General features: G+C 38.0%; 1 protein-coding gene across 1 annotated transcript in view; it reads left to right on the top strand.

Annotated features, from left to right (window-relative positions):
- The first annotated feature begins 1,373 nt into the window (after nucleotides 1–1,373).
- TMPRSS7 (transmembrane serine protease 7) overlaps nucleotides 1,374–17,817 on the top strand; it is a 32,356-nt gene continuing 15,912 nt past the window's right edge. Inside the window, exons 1-8 of the mRNA XM_085304919.1 lie at nucleotides 1,374–1,424; nucleotides 5,949–6,147; nucleotides 7,062–7,192; nucleotides 9,676–9,743; nucleotides 10,725–10,918; nucleotides 11,827–11,865; nucleotides 15,317–15,545; nucleotides 16,381–16,530. Of these exons, the coding sequence (XP_085161045.1) occupies nucleotides 1,374–1,424; nucleotides 5,949–6,147; nucleotides 7,062–7,192; nucleotides 9,676–9,743; nucleotides 10,725–10,918; nucleotides 11,827–11,865; nucleotides 15,317–15,545; nucleotides 16,381–16,530 (1,061 nt within the window). The remainder of the gene's footprint in view (nucleotides 1,425–5,948; nucleotides 6,148–7,061; nucleotides 7,193–9,675; nucleotides 9,744–10,724; nucleotides 10,919–11,826; nucleotides 11,866–15,316; nucleotides 15,546–16,380; nucleotides 16,531–17,817) is intronic.

Here is a 17,817-nt window from a genome sequence, read left to right as displayed (position 1 = left end):
TTTTGGGAATTACATAAATACTTTAACACTCCCCCAGTAGTCCTGGTAAAATTATTTAATTAAAAGTAAATCTTAGCAAGGGGGAGTGAGAAGCAATTATATGTAGTAATATGGAATAAGTTGATGGATTTTCCTATGTTATGGAGCTTAATAATGGCAAGAGCTTAAGGTGTCACTTTATATGGGTAAAATACATCACAGTTCTAGSAGAAATAACAGCAAATGACCAATATTTGGCTTATGCCCTGAAGCACAAGACTGACACACAGACAAGAAATTTCTTACTTTACAAGTATATTATGCAACTGTAGCATTTCTTGCACTCTGTTTGAAGTCATCTATTGCTGGTTATACCTGCAGAGCGTAGGTCTTAGCTGAAGCTTGTCTGTTATAAGGTCTGACCATATCCCTCCTGTCCTGTACTTCTCCACTACTACGGCACTAAAYTTTCTATGACTATTCATATAGGCTTAATATCTCTCAAGGTAAATTCAGAGACTGTGTGTGTGTGTGCGCGCACGCACTTTTTCTTCTCAAAAAGATAGTATCTCCGCAGTGTGTTTCTGAACTTGACCTAAGGAAGGCATTGAGATTGTTAATTGCTTAAAAGTAAAGGCAACTCTATAGTTAGCGTCCATCAGGGGAAGTACAGTTTTACATCCACTCTAAATATTTAATTACCAAAGAAGATAGGATGGGACTGTTATGACACAGCTGACTTCCTGCATCTGATTACAAAAAGGAGCATTTGTTGAGTTCCACTGTCTCAGTTTGAAGCATGCTCTATTTCAATAATACAATGTGTGTTGTGGAGCAGTTTCCTTCTAGGTTACAGTAAAATAACTAAATTGGGATGTTTAAAAGATACTTTAAATAGTTCTGGAAAAGAGTTGGAATGCTTCCTTGTATGCAATAATTATCCATTACTTACAGCACCTTTACCTAATTTGCTTACTTTTTTTTTAGTTGTATAATTTTGCTCATGTATTTATTTTTTTACTCGCTACTTTTCTTGTTTGTGTTGATCAATCTTATTAAATTTCACTGGTAAATAGTGGGGTTTTTTTTAGCCCTGTGATTTGGTGCGTTAACAAGCTGGAGTCAATTCCAGCTTAAAAAGACCATGAAAAGCCTTTTTCATGCAGTCTGACTTTGAAACCTGAAGTTACTTGATAACATCCTTCTAATATTCACAAAYGAGTAACAGGGCAGATGAAATTACAATTGGAAACTCATCAAAGTAAATTGATGCCTCTCTCAGTCCTGAACATCTTTGCTGTTAACTGTCTTTGGAAAGAAGTGGTGRTAGTGCCTAGAAAAAGGTGCAGGGCTCTTTCTTATTTGGCATGAACAATAAAACAAATTGTGCTAGAATGGATGAAAAAAATGACCGCTCAGCAGCTAAACCTGAAGATGAACTGAATGTAAGTAGTTGACTTAAGYATTCTTGATTTCGTACACTTCTTAACACTGTGAGATCAGTTATTATCTACTAAGTCAAATACTAAGCTTGACATCCTAGCTAGCTTTGTTATGGCTTTGTCAGTTCTGTAACTAAATCTGGGACTGTCAGTGTGTTTTTGTATATCTTCAGATTGCTGGTAACGTGTATTTATGGACAACTGAAATAATGGGAATGTCAGTGTGGTGATATGAATTTTTTTTTTTGGTGTCATGACACTGCTTTTTCTGATCGCAAATCAGTTTCTGGGTAAGAAAGGCAACATTAAGTAAGTAAAGTGCTCTGTTTTGCTTTGTSCTGAGGAGATGCAGAAGGGGGGTGCTGCATGAGGAATAACATGACAAAAAGCAATTGAATAATGTAGTGTATCTTGATACTCAGAATGCAAGCTGGAAACCAATTCTAGACTACAGAAACTAAGCTGTAGCAAAGGAAACCTGAATTAAGAATTGTCATCCATACTGAGGGAACAACTTAATGTTGTTATTGTTTTCCTTGCTATAAAACGTTTTGGGTAAACTCATTTAATTTAAGGATATATTGAAAATCTAGAGCATAACAATCAGTGTTTTTTTTATGAATTCTGCATAAGAGAGGCTTGCCACACAAGCCTCAATGCATGAATTGCACTTAAAAATTCTCATTACAGCAGATACAATGAAGATGTTGATTGATGTGAGTGCATATTGCRTTCCAGCAATATCAGTCCTGAGAAGCTTTTATAGATCCGTGATTAGATTCTGTGTCTAATTTTTAAGAAAACCTCTGATTAGGTGTACACGTACAAACAGGAATGGCACAGACAAATCTAAACAGAATTCTTGGGGGGAATCTTGATAAAAGTRGCAACAGTTCCCAGTRAGTCCATAAAGTGGCTCAAATTTCGTATGTCAGAACCAAGCATTATGCGCTGTCTCATGCTGTCYGGTGAACACCTGAGAGTATCAGGGAACTTTACATGATAGATCAGAGCTTTAAATAGGCAAATAGAAAATTTGGTTTTCATTCTTACATAGAATCTTACTCAATAAGTTATTTTAAAAATATAGCAGACTACGAAATTCAATTTCTTCTTGAGAACATGCAAAACAATTGCTGTTAATTACCACTTCCGCAAATAAATGTGAAGTAAAAGCMTAGGGTCTTCCAGCTGAGTATCTGTATCAAGGTAAAGTACTCTGTACTAAGCCAGTCATTACTTTAGTATTAAACATTTTATTTTGATCATCTTTGAACATCCTTAGCTCAGAAGTCAAAGCCATTGCATTTGACTACTGGCCTGGCGAGGGATGTTTGTGATAGCTGTAGATATTCTATCTGTGAAACATTTTAAGGGCAATTATAGCAGAGAATCATAGATAACTTTCAGTTGTAAAAATCCCTGAAGGTGATCTACCATCCCTCTGCTCAAGGCAGGACTAATGTTAAAGCCAGAGTAGATTGCTCACATCTTGTTCTATTAAATTTCAAATATCTCTAGTGATGGAGGTTTCCTGATGTCTCTGGGCCCCTGCTCTGCTGTTTGGACAACCTCATGAGGGTTATCCATCATGACACTTTTCTCTTACTTCCAAATGGAATTTCCCTTGCTGTAACGCATGGTTTCTGTGACTCTCTCTTCACTATGCATCACTGAGAAAAGTCCTGCTCTGTCTTCTCTATAACTCCTTTAGATAGTGGAAATCTACAATTCATTTACAACACATATGCTTACTTTGCCTTCYCTTCTCCAACTAAACAGCCTAGTGCCCTCCACCTTTCTGCATACATCACGTGTTCTAGCCCTGRTGATCTTAGTGGCCTTCCCTTGGAATTGTTCCAGTTTATCAACATCTCTATTGTACTGTCCCCAAACTGGACATACTACTTCAGATATGGTCCCACTAGTGCTAGGAAAAAGGAAACAATCTTTTGTTGTAGATGATACAGTCTTTTGGAGACTGCTTTTGCCAAGTTACACTTGGCCTGGGAGTTGAGCTTCAAAGGCACGTGCTGTCTGCAGCCACCAAACTGAACTTGGAATCTCACATTGCTAATTCAGTGTATAGTTCTTAACTGGATACCTTTTGATATTTGCAGTCTTTCATTTTTTCTCCTTCAGTGAAATATAGTTAGTAGGGATGAAAACTGAGTCTCATGCTTGCACCTTTTAGTTTATTATGGGCCACACACTCTTGTGATGTGCTTTCCATGAGGCTCCAAACAATGAAATGATGGCAAATAGCCTGGCAGCTTGTTACAGTCTTTCTCTGTGCTGCCTATACCTTGTAGCTCTACAAATGATAATGAGGGCCTATGGAGCATGGAGAACTGTCAGATCTGCCCAAGTCAAGGCCTGTGCTATTGTCTCTGCACCTGTTCTGGTCAGTTAGTGAACTATTTTGGTGTATTTCTGGGTGGCAGTGAAGGGGGTGGAAGATGATATGAGGGCAGTCCCTCAGCAGAATGAGGCTTACTGCACCTTTAGTAAGCAATTCAGTGACTCTCAGTAGGCATGGCCAGAGATTCTTGATTTACACCACTAAGAGCTGATGTACTTCTGAGCAACATCCTGGCCCCACACTGTAGTAAAATAGGCTGTGAGAGTGGAGAGATCCACTCTAAAAATGCTCTTAAGATGTGTAGAACTACTCCAAGGATGAAGGTCAAAACCAATAAAAAGTTTTTTTTTTTCCCCTTATCCTTACAGCGATGAAATTGTTTCATCTTTGTACAAAGTCTTAAGCCAGATTGCTCTGCCCCAAAGTCTGTTTTATGCTTCAACAGAGGTATTTTCCACTGAAGATCTTCTGCTGCTGTTGCTAACTGGTATTTGTCAATATCTCCAGCCGTGGAGATCCTGCTACCTCCCTAAACAGCCTCTTGCAGAGCTTCTCTCTTGCTAGCATCATGCTGTTTGTTGGAATATCTTTCCTGAATCTTCCTCATAGATGTGGCAACATTATCACATTTGAATTATAGCTGTGATATAAGAATGAAATTCATCTTGTCTGCAGTTGTAATTGTAGTGTAGCTAAGTATTAGGGCTATGCACRTGTTCATATTCAGTGCACTTGATTATTAATCTTCTGGAAATCCCTATAGCCTACACGTAAGTGAACGCAATAAACGGACTCGAGAAAAGGTGACTCAACTTCYAGCTGGCCTCACAACAAAGCATTTGACTAACTGTGACAGGAGCTCTCTAGGTCAGAATTTCATAAAGTCTTGATGATTCCTCCTGCCAGCTCTTGCTGTACATACAGCTATTGATACGCATTGCTTGTATGCTTAAATACTTGTATGTTTGTTAACATCTTGAGTTTCTGTTGCAGGAGTGGCCAAACTGTACATAGATAYAATACTTGTAGGAAGTAAAAACTGTTCTTGTAGATAATAGTCCCATAGGACAGTCTTTTGGACCTGCTAAAGATAGGAAGTATTTTTGTGTGTAGCTTTAGGTAACCTGGGCTTCCGCTAAGGGGATACATAACCAGGCTGGATAACTCTGTTCAGGGTCCCCTCGCAGTAAGAACTGTGCTGTGTCCTCCCATTTCCTGGAAAGCACTTCTCAAAAGGAWTTGGACACATAGGAGGAGGTTGCTCATACTTACCACTCCTCATCTTGAAAGGAGGCTGAGATGTCTTTGGAGGGATGAATGGGTTGAAGCCATTGGTACTGGGATAGGTTTTGGTCTGAGAAGAAAATGGGCTTAAATTCAGAGGGTTTGGGTGTTTTCTGTTTTGTTTGTTTGGAATGGCAATGACTTCTCTCCCCCCCCCCCCCCCCCGAATGGCAATGACATTTTGACCTTAGACTAGGAGTAGCAAGGGTAGCGTGCATATGCCTGTCTCCTGGGACCTAGCAGAGAAAGAAAAGGCTGTAGTATCGGAAAAAGTATTAACTATTTGAGTAATGTGTTAGCTCACTTCCCACTTGAAACAAAGGGTGGAATGTATGGATGAATATATGCCTGCACTCAGCTTGCACATGCATAGCAGCTATTTGGGTCATGAGACTTCTTGCTAAGTTATATTATCAAGCTAATGGTGAAAAGCTGCTCTTCAGCATACTTGTCTGTAGCTGAGATGCATACACAGACAATGCAAGGTAATTCAAGATTGTCTGCCCTTTTGACTAAAGAGGGCTAATATACCTCATGCTAATAGAAGATGCACGTGCACATCAGCACCCATTCAAATGGCTAATAGGGAGTAGCAGTTGCATGGTGAGACATTGTCTTAGGGTACATTGTGTTCTTCTGTCCCTATGCAATAAACCCTAGGCAATAGGGACTGCATCTGTGTTATGTCTGCTTTGTTTCTGGAAGAACAAGATCCTGCTTCCTGACTGGAGTTTCACGCAACTATTATTAATGGAGCTGTGGTTTGTGTGGTAACAAATGAATGTGTGTGGGAATCTATTTGAGTTGTTGGTCAGCCAGGTGCTGTTTGAAATTGCTGTTTGTATGTTCCCTATCGCTTGATGTTTTTCACCTTGTTTTAGGTATCCAACATCTCAGTCCAAATGGTAACGGGAGAAGATAGATTAGCAAAGAGGATTCTGGCAAGGAAAAAACACGGCAAATTGAAATTGAACAGAGAAGAAAAGTCAATGTGGAATTTTCAAAACAAAATCATTCTCTTTACCCTTGTTCTGTTCATCTTAGGCGTTATAACCTGGACTTTACTGTGGCTCTTTATTGGTGAGTTACTGAAAGATTGAGCCAATCACCATCCCCAACAGTACTCTCAGATATTTTTAGGATCTTACTTATCTTGAAGGTTTTTTCTAAAATAAACAAGCATCTTATTTAAATGAGACCTGGAAGACTTTTGACTGTCTTTGTTAGGACTTGTTTCAGAAGGTTGGATTAACAAGCAATTACGAAAGCAGGCAGAGCTGCTTGCTATAGGAAATGTCTTTTTTTTTTTCTTTTAATGGGTTATGCAAAGTATTCTTTACATGTACTAGATAATTGTGCAGGCTTGACAGCTCCTATGAACTTGATTCCTTAGAAATTCTGAAATCCTTAGAAATTCTGAAATCCACTGTATTTCTTGGCTGAATAAAGGCCATGCAAGCCCTCTACCTCTCACACAGAATAAAGAAGATAAAAGGTTTCAGGAAGCAAAATGCAGAAGGCAAAAGGGTTTTGCCAAGATCTGTGAAAACTCTGGACAGAATTACCATCTCTGTAGAATGTCTTCTTCCTACTTCATGTGCCTAACTGGGCAGGAAAAGCTATGTCTCCTCTTCAGGTCCCTGAGGCTAATATTGTATAAGACTCCTTAGGGCTACTCTGGAATCTGGATATTGATACTGCCTTCATTTTGTTGCTTTGTTTTTACAGGGGTATCTTTCCTTGTGTGTAGAGTTGCAGGTGCTCAATTAGTCTTCATAGTGTGGTACTTGTCTAGAACAGTTTGGCCGTGAAAATATAGTGTTCGTTTGGTAGAGCCTTTTCTACTGTAAGGCTGAATAAGTCATTTTGGTTTGGTATTAGATCAGTAAAAACACTTTGTTTACAAATATATATATATATATATATATATATATATATATATATATATATATATATATATATTGGAGGCTAACTGTGGTTCTTGTTTCTTGCAGTTCAGGCAGAAAACAAAGATGCATTGTATTTTGTTGGACTGTTTCGTGTTGCCAACATAGAATTTCTTCCAGAATACAGGCAGAAGGAGTCGAAAGAATTTCTCTCTGTGGCACAGAATGTGCAGCAAGTGGTAAGATGCATGGGCGACCTGGCTAGCAAAATGTTCAGACCTGTGAACAGAACATGCAGCTTTTGGGTGGCATTGAGGAGAAGCCTTGTGGTGTGCCTTGTTGTGGTGTTAGATGTCTTTGCTTTTCTAGAAGACTGTGCACAAAGGGTGGGTACCTGGAGGCAGGAAGGGACTAGCTACTTTCAGCTGGTTAATTACAAACTAAATCTAGGAAAGGTCTGTTTGATACGTAAAAGAAATATATATATCCCTTCCTTTTACCTCTCCCCAATTCAGGGTCTGTGAATAGGACCCTACAAAAGCCCTTCAAAAYTTAATTGCCACTTTTGAGACTTTAAACTGATGAAATTTCTTGAATTCAAATTGGTATTTGCTGCCAGTCTTGTGCCTTATAGCATCTATTATTACTCCAGAATTACTCTAGAGTTCTCGAACACATTTACATTTGTATCTGATGCCAAATCTAAAGGCCTTTATTCTTTCCAAACACCAGTCAGTCATAGTAGAAATAGTACTCTCTTGCAGGCTGCTAAGATTGCTTAACACAGAGAAGAGAGATAAGGGAATCTTGGTCAAAAAGAAATTTGACTTTAAAGGCATTTGGTGTGGGGAAAAAAATCATTAATGTCAGGAAATGAAGCATTGTCCACATGATGGTTATAGCAATAGCGACAAAACTGTCCAACAAAAATAAATACAAAAATAAATGGATCAGATGCATTCAAGTGATTTTTGAATAATTGCAAAGTTTTTGTCATCTTATAGTTTGAATTCACTGCTTGTGTTTTCCAGCTCCATCTTTGATAAGAGGAATGAATATTCCCCCACCCCAAAAGACTTGAAAGCAGGCAGTTTAGTCTTCYTTCCATGTTAAGCACTGCAGTGTTTTTAGGAAGGGGTGTAGCAGTGCGTGAAGCATCCTCCTCTACCCCATAATAGCATCCCAACTCCACTGTTTTGGCGGAGAGCAGCTCTAATCAGCTGTAATGTCTAAGCCTGTGTCTTGCTCTTGCCTCAGAGCATCTTGTGGTTGTGGCATGAAATGGAGAGAGAGAGAGAGAGAGAGAGAGAGAGAGAGAGAGGACTGCCAACAGATACGAATTGCCAGCACTGCCAATGTCATCACCTCCTACCCAAATATAACTCAGAAATGTTTTTCTGGCTATAATCTTTGCCTGAACTCACCAATAGATTTTTGTATTGCTGAGCCTGTGCTTCTTGATGACTTGACTACTGGCCAAAAATCATTAGTGTGATATCTGTTTGCTTGCTTGTTTTCCCACYATTTTGTTCATGGCTTAGATCCCCAGAGTGATAGTGGAAGAAACTCTCGAGATTGCCTCCTTTTTCCTTTGATRATAATAGTAACACGTAAAACCTCCTTGCAGCCTAATATGGAGAAAGACTGAGATCTGCCCATTTTATTTAGGCCTTCAAAATAATTGTTYGGACTGCCTGTGTTGAACACCAAAAATTTGGGATTAACGTTAATGTGATTCTTACTGTGATTTTTATGACCTTTGCTTCMAAAGAATCTGTTACAGTCACTTTGGCATTGATTTTAACTATTAAGCAGCAGGATGGGGTCTGAACAGCTTGTGGTACATGCCACCTTGTGGCTTTAGCAGTGTGCCTTTTTGTGTGTGAGGAATGAAGGTTATCATCAAGCTTTGGAACTGTTGGAATCAGAAGCATGCTTTCTTCAAATGCACGAAAGGCAGAATTTTCTTTCCTCACATACTTTACACTGTGTTAGTACRAAATATGTTAACATTGAGCTTCTAGTGAAGAAAATGGGCACAAATTGAATTAAAATACAATAAATTTCATTTAAATGTATGAAAAAACTGTGAGGATGGTCAAATGCTGGAACAGGTTGCCCAGAGAGACTGAAGTCTGCATCCTTGGAGATATTCAAAACCCAACTGAACACAGCCCTGAGCAACCTGCTCTACTTGACCTTGCTCTGAGCAAGGGGATTGGACTAGATATCTCCAGAGGTCCCTTCCCACCACAATCACTCTGTTGTTCTGTAAAAATACTCTGAATRTCTTTAACTGCATCATTACTGCAGCTGGAGAACACATACAGCATTATAAGAGTGTTCTCATTTCCTGAAKAATGGCCATAAAGTTTCAGCATGAGGAAAGAAGCTCTGTGTGTGTGAGATTTCCTAGAAAAAGAATACGCATGCTTTTCAAACTCACTTATTTGTGACAGACGTTGCTGTACATTTCAGTTGGTTTTGTGTGAAAAACCTGATGCTTCTTGGGAATACTGGACTCTCTATGGATGCTTTGAAGGGCTGATCCATGTTTGCTGCTTTGACTGGATTGTTTACCATATGTTTGGAAACCTCTACAATTGCATAATCCTTATAAAAAAGAGGATGTTTCTGAGACAGCTTAGGCATGTAAGCTCTCTAGATCTAGTTGTTTTGGAGGAATGCTAAATCTTCATCAGCTTAATACTTTTTCTTTCAGATGAACTTGGTTTATACAACCTCCTCTTTCTCCAAATTTTATAAGCAATCCACTGTTTCGGAAGTCAGGTAAAACTGTGGTTAATGTGTTAGTATTTTTGCTGGATATTATCTAATGCAATGAGCTACAAGAGAAGACTATTTTTGGTTGTTGTGRTTTAATCTCTTTGCTATGCACTTGTGATAGCAAAATCCATTTATTACTCATACCAATTCATTTCACATGAATAAGGGTAAACTTAAGTCATATAAGCAATTCTGCATCTATTAGGAATATGGTTTAAGGTAAAATGAAATAATGCCCATAAAGGGTTTGGTGATAGTTTGGCTGCTAGATCATCAATACGCAGAAGTTTGGCCTCTGTTAAAGCACAGAGTTGTGCATATTTTATAAATAATATTCATTGATATAAAACTATTTTGTACTGAGAAAGCCCTTTGCATAGTAGAAGGGAAAACCTCTATACTTCTATAAAGAACTTTAGTATGAGGTATACAATTAATGCCAGATATTTAATTATGATTGATACTGTTGAATCCTCTTGAACCAATACAGTTTTGGAATATGAGCTTCCAGGGTACATTGAATTTAAAGATCTTCCTCCATGCCAAGAGAGCAGATAGAGATTAGGGTGATGATAGAGAGCCTCTAATGTGCTATCTAAATAGCGTAGGCAGCTGTTTTGGCATACTACACTGTACAGGGAGAGGTGCACAGAGATATGGAGTACTCAGTTTCTGGAGATGATTGTTCTTTCATTTCTTTTATGCTCTTTAGGAGAAAATCTAGTTCAAACAGACATGATGATTTCCATAGACCTCAAAAGTCAGGAGCCCTCAGGAACTCATTCTAGTGAAGATTCCTAATTGGAGAGTTAGGGTTTTTTTTTTTTTTTAGGAAAGAAAATATGTTCAGTGTGGGAAAACAACATGGCAAGATGCAAAATGAGCCATAGCCTTCTAAATTTCTACTTTAGAAGCTTGTGTTAAGCGTCCTGTCTTGATAAAACCTTCACGATGACGGCAAACTATTGGACCTCTTTATTTCAGTAACAACAACAAYGGAGGCCTCCTTATTCATTTCTGGATCGTATTTGTAGTACCACAGGCGAAAGGTCAAGTGCTCTGTGAGGACTGTGTGGCTGCCATCTTAAAGGACTCCATTCAGACAAGTATCATCAACCGGACCTCAGTGGGAAGTCTTCAGGGCCTTGCAGTTGACATGGACTCCATTGTACTAAGTGGTTAGTATTAGGACTTGCCCATATCCTTCAGGAAATACTTTGTTACAATCGGACACTTTTATCTTGGAGTGACAGTTTCTATAAGCATACCAAAATCTCTATTGAGTATTTCTAATATTAAAGTGGTAATAAAAAAAAAGAAAACTGTAGGTCAAGTTAAGGTACGAAGTGTCATGATTGAAAAGACTCCTTTACTTTAAGTGGTTATGTCCAAATTTAGAAGTTAAGCCTGACCATTTGCAGCCAGCTCAGATTTGGGTTAAGCTGACTTGATAAGTATCAAAAGATCAAGGGTTAAGGTTTCCACAGAGATCAAATTTCAGCCTCTCTATTAAAAATGAAATTCCTGTCACCCCTTTAATATAGATTTAAAAATGTATTATACAGCTGCTCATTCATTGACTTCTTAAATGCCACCTCTGTTTGGGGAAGAAATCAGCAATGTAGTGTTCAAGTACTTGGTTAATGCAATTAGCTACAAAATCATGCATGATTTTCAGCTCTGTGAACAAAGTCAGAACAAGCTCCATGCAGATGAGTGTCTAATTGAAAGCTGAAGAAGACTTCATAGCAATGGATGAGGAAATGACCTTCTCGGCTTCTCTCAGTCGCTCCTGCCCGTGCACTCTCTCACGTGTGCTCGCTCTCCTTCAGTTAAATTTGACTGCTCAATTCACATGCAGTCACTTCTTGCCTAAGGCATTGAGATTCTGCCTGTGACATGACTGCTCCAAAGCTGCTCCCAGAATCTTCAGAGATTGAGGGGACTTTGGCAGCCTCCCTCTTTGAGACAGCTGTTCTGTTCTGCATGTTTCGCACCTCATTTAATTCAATCACACGCGCTTAAAGTCCAGATTCTGAATTTTGTTCAAATGAGAAGACTTACAGATCTCTCTTTTTCTATGCAGCTGGTCTTCGATCAGATTATTGGTCAACAACAGGAACAGGTAATTCACCATTTCTGGAAGTTTCCTGGCAGAGGAGAGAGAGAAAAGGAAAGCCGTTAGTTTGTCTCTTAGGCTCAAAGATACTGCTCAGTGTTAATTTAAGAGGAGTAAATTCAGCTTTAGCATTTATGCCCTGACCAGAGGTCTAGCATGTAACAAATATAGAAACTGTCTCCCTTTATTTTGACTGAAACTTTGCAAATGTACCAGAGAAATAAACCAACTCAGTCCTTTGTTTGCAGTTCCTTCTGTTGGAGGGGAAGAAAGCAACTGCTTCTAATTTGGGTAGTATTGAATCTAAATCCATCTGTTGGCATTTATTTACCCTCAACAACCGCAATGCTTAGCTCTGTCCTTTTTCCTTTCCTCCAAGATGGATAATGAATTTTGCTTTTGAATTTGTTCCATAGCAGAAGTTAGCCTAAGCAGCTGAATTTTGCCAGGTTCATGGGAGACACCTTTCAAATACATGCTTGGTTTCATTGTGTAACCTTTCCACTGGGGCTCTTTGGCAATGTGCAGAGAGACTTTACAAGCAGAACATACACACAACAAAGTACAACAAAATTGCATTGACTAATACAAAGAATATATACCTAGGACTAATATGCTACTAGACTAAGCATTAATATGCTAATCACCTTTGATGAAGAAACCTAATGAGTCTCTGTTGACCCAGAAGTTATCAATTAGGCAGGGATGTATTCACTCCCCTTGTCCTTAGAATAGGCTTACTTTTCGTTTGGCTAAATTGCTATCTTTTAATTCTTCCTTTTTTTTTTTTTTTTTTTTAATAGGGCTTTATCCCTTTTCATGTCCATGATTTTCTTTTGTGAGACACTAATTTTTACTATTTCAACAATTAAGTTTCTGTCTGTGTTTTCTGCTCTGTTATCTTGTGTAGTTGTAACTTGCTTACTTTCTCAGAGCTCAACAACTGCTTTTCTTAGTGCATACAAGCCAAGATCTCATAGATGTGCTGTCTGCAGCTTGACTTTGGGATATAGACCCTGGGCCATGGATAGCAATGCCTAGCTTGATATCAGCCCATAATTTCTCAAAATTCAACTCATGTTTGCTAAAACAATCATTTATTCAAAACCTTTCTTTAACTGCAAACTGCATTATTGGCCTTTGCCACATTTCTTTACAGGCATTTCAATTATATAAGAATTGCGTGCATTCGTGATTACTCACAGAGTTATTTTGGCTAGTTTCAGATATTTCAGTATTCTAGGGCAAAGGAATTACTATAGTCAGATCTCATACTTCAATTTATTGCAGAATGTATTCCCTAAATGAGAAGAAAACAAGTGGAAGAAGAGTGTAGCACAAATATTGATGCCAAGGGTTTTTTTAGGATATATATGATCCCCTTTCCACACAAATGGAGACGAATGACATGCCACATTCTAGACGTCTTTCAGAGACTTAGTGTAGTTGAGTGCAGTTGGAATGGTATCTAAAAGAAGCATAGTGTGGGTATGCGACGAGGTTGCAGGGAAAYGCCAACATGGATTGCCGAAAGATTTAAAGCCTTATATTGGTGTAACTTCATTTTCTGACTCGGGCTGGGTTCCCTTCAGTGTTTCTGCTTCAGGCTACAGAACACAGCATAGAGACGCATGTGCTAACGCAGCAGCATACACAGAAGTTGCATCCTGCAGATGCATTTTGAGAGTGGTGGAGTTATTTTGGCATAAGGACTCATTCAGTTGATTAGTTCAGACAAAGCACGGGCATGTAGATCTGTTGAAGGTGGGTTAGAAGAGGGACTTGTGCTGATACCACTGACACCGGTGACAGGCACTGTCGTGATGTGTGGCTAAGCAGATTGGTAGGATTGGTTTGTGTAAAGACTGTAGCCAGCTTTGGTTTCAAACTGGTATGCTTGCATTGCCTCCTGTTCCAAAGCTGGCTCTTAGTTCTCTGCACTGTGCTCCTTGCTAGCAGTGAGCTAGTCACATTATTAAGCATTTAGTAGAAATTCTTGTAGACACTTGACTCTGAAGAGCTTCTTTATGAGCAAGTCTGAATTTGTTAAGGGTGAGTAAACAAGCACAAATAACTATTACGAAAAGAATGTTACTGGGAAGAGATAAGAGAAGAAGGAAGAACAATGGCTCAAATAAAGCTTTAAACAGTCATAATTGTAATTCAGTTGAATGGTATGTGACCCTTGCAAATTGTTCAAAAACATTCATACCATTAGTTTCAGGACTGTAAACTAGAAGTGGAAGTCAGACAAAGCCTGCTACTTCCTGTCTTGATTAACTACTAGTAGAAAGGCCAGTGTTTAATCTGAGTCAAGAATTGATAGGAAACTTTTGCAGTGCTCTAATTGATGTTCCACCATTGTAGCTATTTCAGAGACTTATCTTTTTAATTGGCAGAAATTCATGCAAATATTTACTTTGGATCTTATTCTCCTTAGTTTGCAATTTTGTTCCTTCTCACCTTTCAAAGCTATATTAAGAATTTTAGGTATGACCAAACAAAAAAATCCCTAAGCTTTTTGCTGAATGGAAACTGTAATATTGAATTGAAACAAAGACCTCAAAATATTTGACTTGAAAACCGTAAGGGTTTCAGCTTAATTGGAAAGTTAGATGCAAGTAGGGTAATGTTCAGGTGATTCTGGTCTAAATTATGACATGGCTTTATTATTATTATTATTTTAAAAACTATGCTGTGTTGGCTCATCTATACTGTGCATATTTCGCAAGACTTTGATTTCTAACAGTGATTTCTAATGCTCTAAGTTTTCAAGGCTTGGATAAAGTCCTTGGATAAAATCCTAAGTAAATGAGTTTCAATTCATTTTGACCTTGTTCTGAGCAGGAGTTTGGACAACAAATGTCCTGGTGTCCCTTCTAACCTGAATGATTTTTTTTCTCTTAATTTAATGGCAGCAGTTACAGCTCATTTTTCTTAAAACATCGAGGAGCTGAACATTTGAATAATAATTTAAAAACTAAGTATTATTCTAGGTTGTGTGTGGGGGGAGTTGTTTGTTTTGTTTTTACTAAGCATCCTAATATCCATAGGGAGAATAGTTGATTTCTGCCCTGACAGTAGATGAACATTTCCCAGGGAATAATTGTTTGATTTAAGTTGTTTATCCTTTGGGCTCCACAGAACTTTGTGCTCTGTGAATAGCTGTTCTATAAAACGGCAGTGTTTTAGTGCAAATATCCCTACGACTATTTATTTACCATACTGTGTGCCATCCTCTGCAGTTTTATAAAGAGACTTTTCCTTGACCACAGACATGTAACTAATTAACGTGAAAACAGCAAGTGGGATAAATAGGCTACTTTTATGTTTAGATATGGTTTCATATATTGCTTTAGCTCCATATGACTTCTGTTTTTTTTTTTTTTTTGAACTTCGTGTGGATTTAGCAGTTTCACAGCAGATGTTTGGTGTTGAAAATGTGACATTTCCACAGGAACAAATTGTATGTATGATCTGTATGCTGATCACCTACACGAGCACTTTCCTCTGGATGTCTCTGCTACTTCAGAGGGAACAATCTGCTATTTTAAACTGATCGCGTTAGTGGGCCACCTTATTCGTCTTTCAATAGTATCCCTTCAGATTGAAGCAGATAACTGCATCACTGACTCCCTAACCATTTATGACTCTCTGATGCCAATCAAACATAAGATACTCTACCGGTGAGTACGTATTTTCCTTGAGAATTCATTGAAAATAGTTCATTTATTCTAAAGATTTGCAATCTGAATTTTGGAAGTTGTGCTTCRTTTAAACTGCTCTGATCTTCATCTACTATACAGATAATACCTGCAAGATACTTTTTTCTTTTCTCTTTTTTCTTAAACAAGTAGAAAAGTTGATCTGGCTTATAAAAGGAACAGCTAAATATCCTTCAAATTCTTTATTCTACCAATAAAATGCATTCTCACCTAGACAGAGAAATACAAGGAGAAATATGAGGAGTTCACATGTTACTGGATAAGAATTTCTGTTTCTTGACAGAAAACAGATGTTGATTAAAAGAAAATGTCAAAATTTCCTTCCTCGAGGTAAATTTTCTTCCATATTAAGATTAGTGCTCTTCATAGGAAGATTGAAGTCCTAAAACTACGTGACTTTTTTTTTTTTTTTTTTTTTGGTCTTTTTTTGGCTGTCCTATTTGAGCTGTTTAGAGCGATAACAAAATCTACAGCAGAGGCTCTGACAGCTTGAGGGAGTGTAGGGTCTATTTTTCTTTTAGGGCCCATTATTCTTGTCTGGGGATTTTTGATTGAAATTCCCAGTAGCTAATTCGATTCTTGCAAGAAGTGACTTTGAAATACCAGGTTTTTAACTGGTCTTGTAACAGGTTCTTCTGTGCTGAAGTGCATGGACTTATGGACTTTTTTTTTTTTTTGTGCCAGGCTTTGGAGTAGATAAGCTCTGCAGCAGTGGAAAACTTACACACAGAGTAGGAATGATGTTTTTTTTTTATAGATACGCTTATGAATATACTCTGCTTTCTTCCCCCYTCAGAGCCTGTGAGCCAGCTGATACATTGGTGTCACTTGTGTCCACAAATAATCTCATGTTGGTAATATTTAAGGCATCACAGACAAAGGAACAGAAGGAATTTCGTGGATATTTTGAGGTCATTACACAAGAAAGTAGGTTTGTTTTTTCTGAGTTTGGATATATATTTACTATGTTATTTCTACCTGAGAGCCTAAAGTTACTGTCATGTTCCTAAGTCTGGATAAATGACTTTTGTAGAWCTGTATCTCGTTTTCTTCTAAACCCTGGTCTCTTTTTTCATCTCCTCTAAATTACTAAGTAATTGTCTTCAGCTGTTCAAATTAGCTCTCCTTATGTGAAGTATTAAGACAGCATGTTAAAAMCAGTGCTGACTGAATTAACTTGTTCAGGATTCCAGTGTGCCAGTAGATGGAGTAGTTATTTTAGGTGTTAAACCATTTTTTTCCCTTTCTCCTGGTTTGAGACTTTCAGTGATGATGATAAAGCTGGAAATTTCAGAAGGTAAAGCTTGAGTAAATCTGTTTGAATTTTCTATTGGTCTCTACCTCCTCATTAATACAAAGGAATTTGCTATGCTTGTGTACAGAGTCCCTTTTCCAGTCAATATTGCTTTAAGACTTAGTTTAATCTTGATCTACAAATATTACCAAGGACATCAAACTGATAGCACAAGGGCAAAGAGTATAACATAATCCAATATCTGGAAATTCAAATCCAAGCTACTCAGAAAGATACTGAATAGTTTTGATAGTGAGAGTTTCTCTCTCTCTCTCTCTCTCTCTTTCTCTAAATCAATTGGATATTCGTAAAAAGAAAGTTTTGGCTTCCAGGGGGCTGATGCCCATTTATTGTCTAATTGGCTATTTTTTTTTTAAGACTAGATGTGCTCAGGTACTACTATACATTGATGCCTTAATGTGCAGTACTGTTTGTTTGAGACTTGTTTGTAGAACTTCCTTCAGTGAAATAACTCACATAAACCTTTACAATGTTTTCTCCTATTCCTGTAGAGCCAAAATAAAAGTCAACAGCCCAGTAAAAGGCTCCATTTAAAGAAGGAAAAGACATTTTGTGATTCCCAAACTTTTGAGTGGAAATGTGAGGCTGCAGTCATTTCTGATGGCCTTAATATATTCTAATAGATAATGTGAACTGGTGAGCTTCCTGTTTTGCGAGAGACAGATTCAACAGATTATCTCAGCAAGCATTCCTAGATTTTTACATCCCTTGACTGCATCTTTTGGAAACTCTCTCTCTCTCTCTCTCTCTCTCTCTTTTTTTCCCCCATTTTGAACCCAGATAAACATAATTCCAAAACTGTCCTGTTTAACATTTGAGGAGTTGTGATAAATTTGGATGCTTAGCCCACGGAAGTAGCATTACAAATATGTTAAGGTTCACCAATTTCTGTATCTCTCTTTTTTTTTTTTTTTTTTT

This window comes from Rhea americana, unplaced genomic scaffold (assembly GCF_003343005.1).
Source record: "Rhea americana isolate MKP2758 unplaced genomic scaffold, rheAme1 scaffold_213, whole genome shotgun sequence".
NCBI classification, from domain to species: domain Eukaryota; kingdom Metazoa; phylum Chordata; class Aves; order Rheiformes; family Rheidae; genus Rhea; species Rhea americana.
This window is presented reverse-complemented; position numbering and strand designations above follow the sequence as displayed.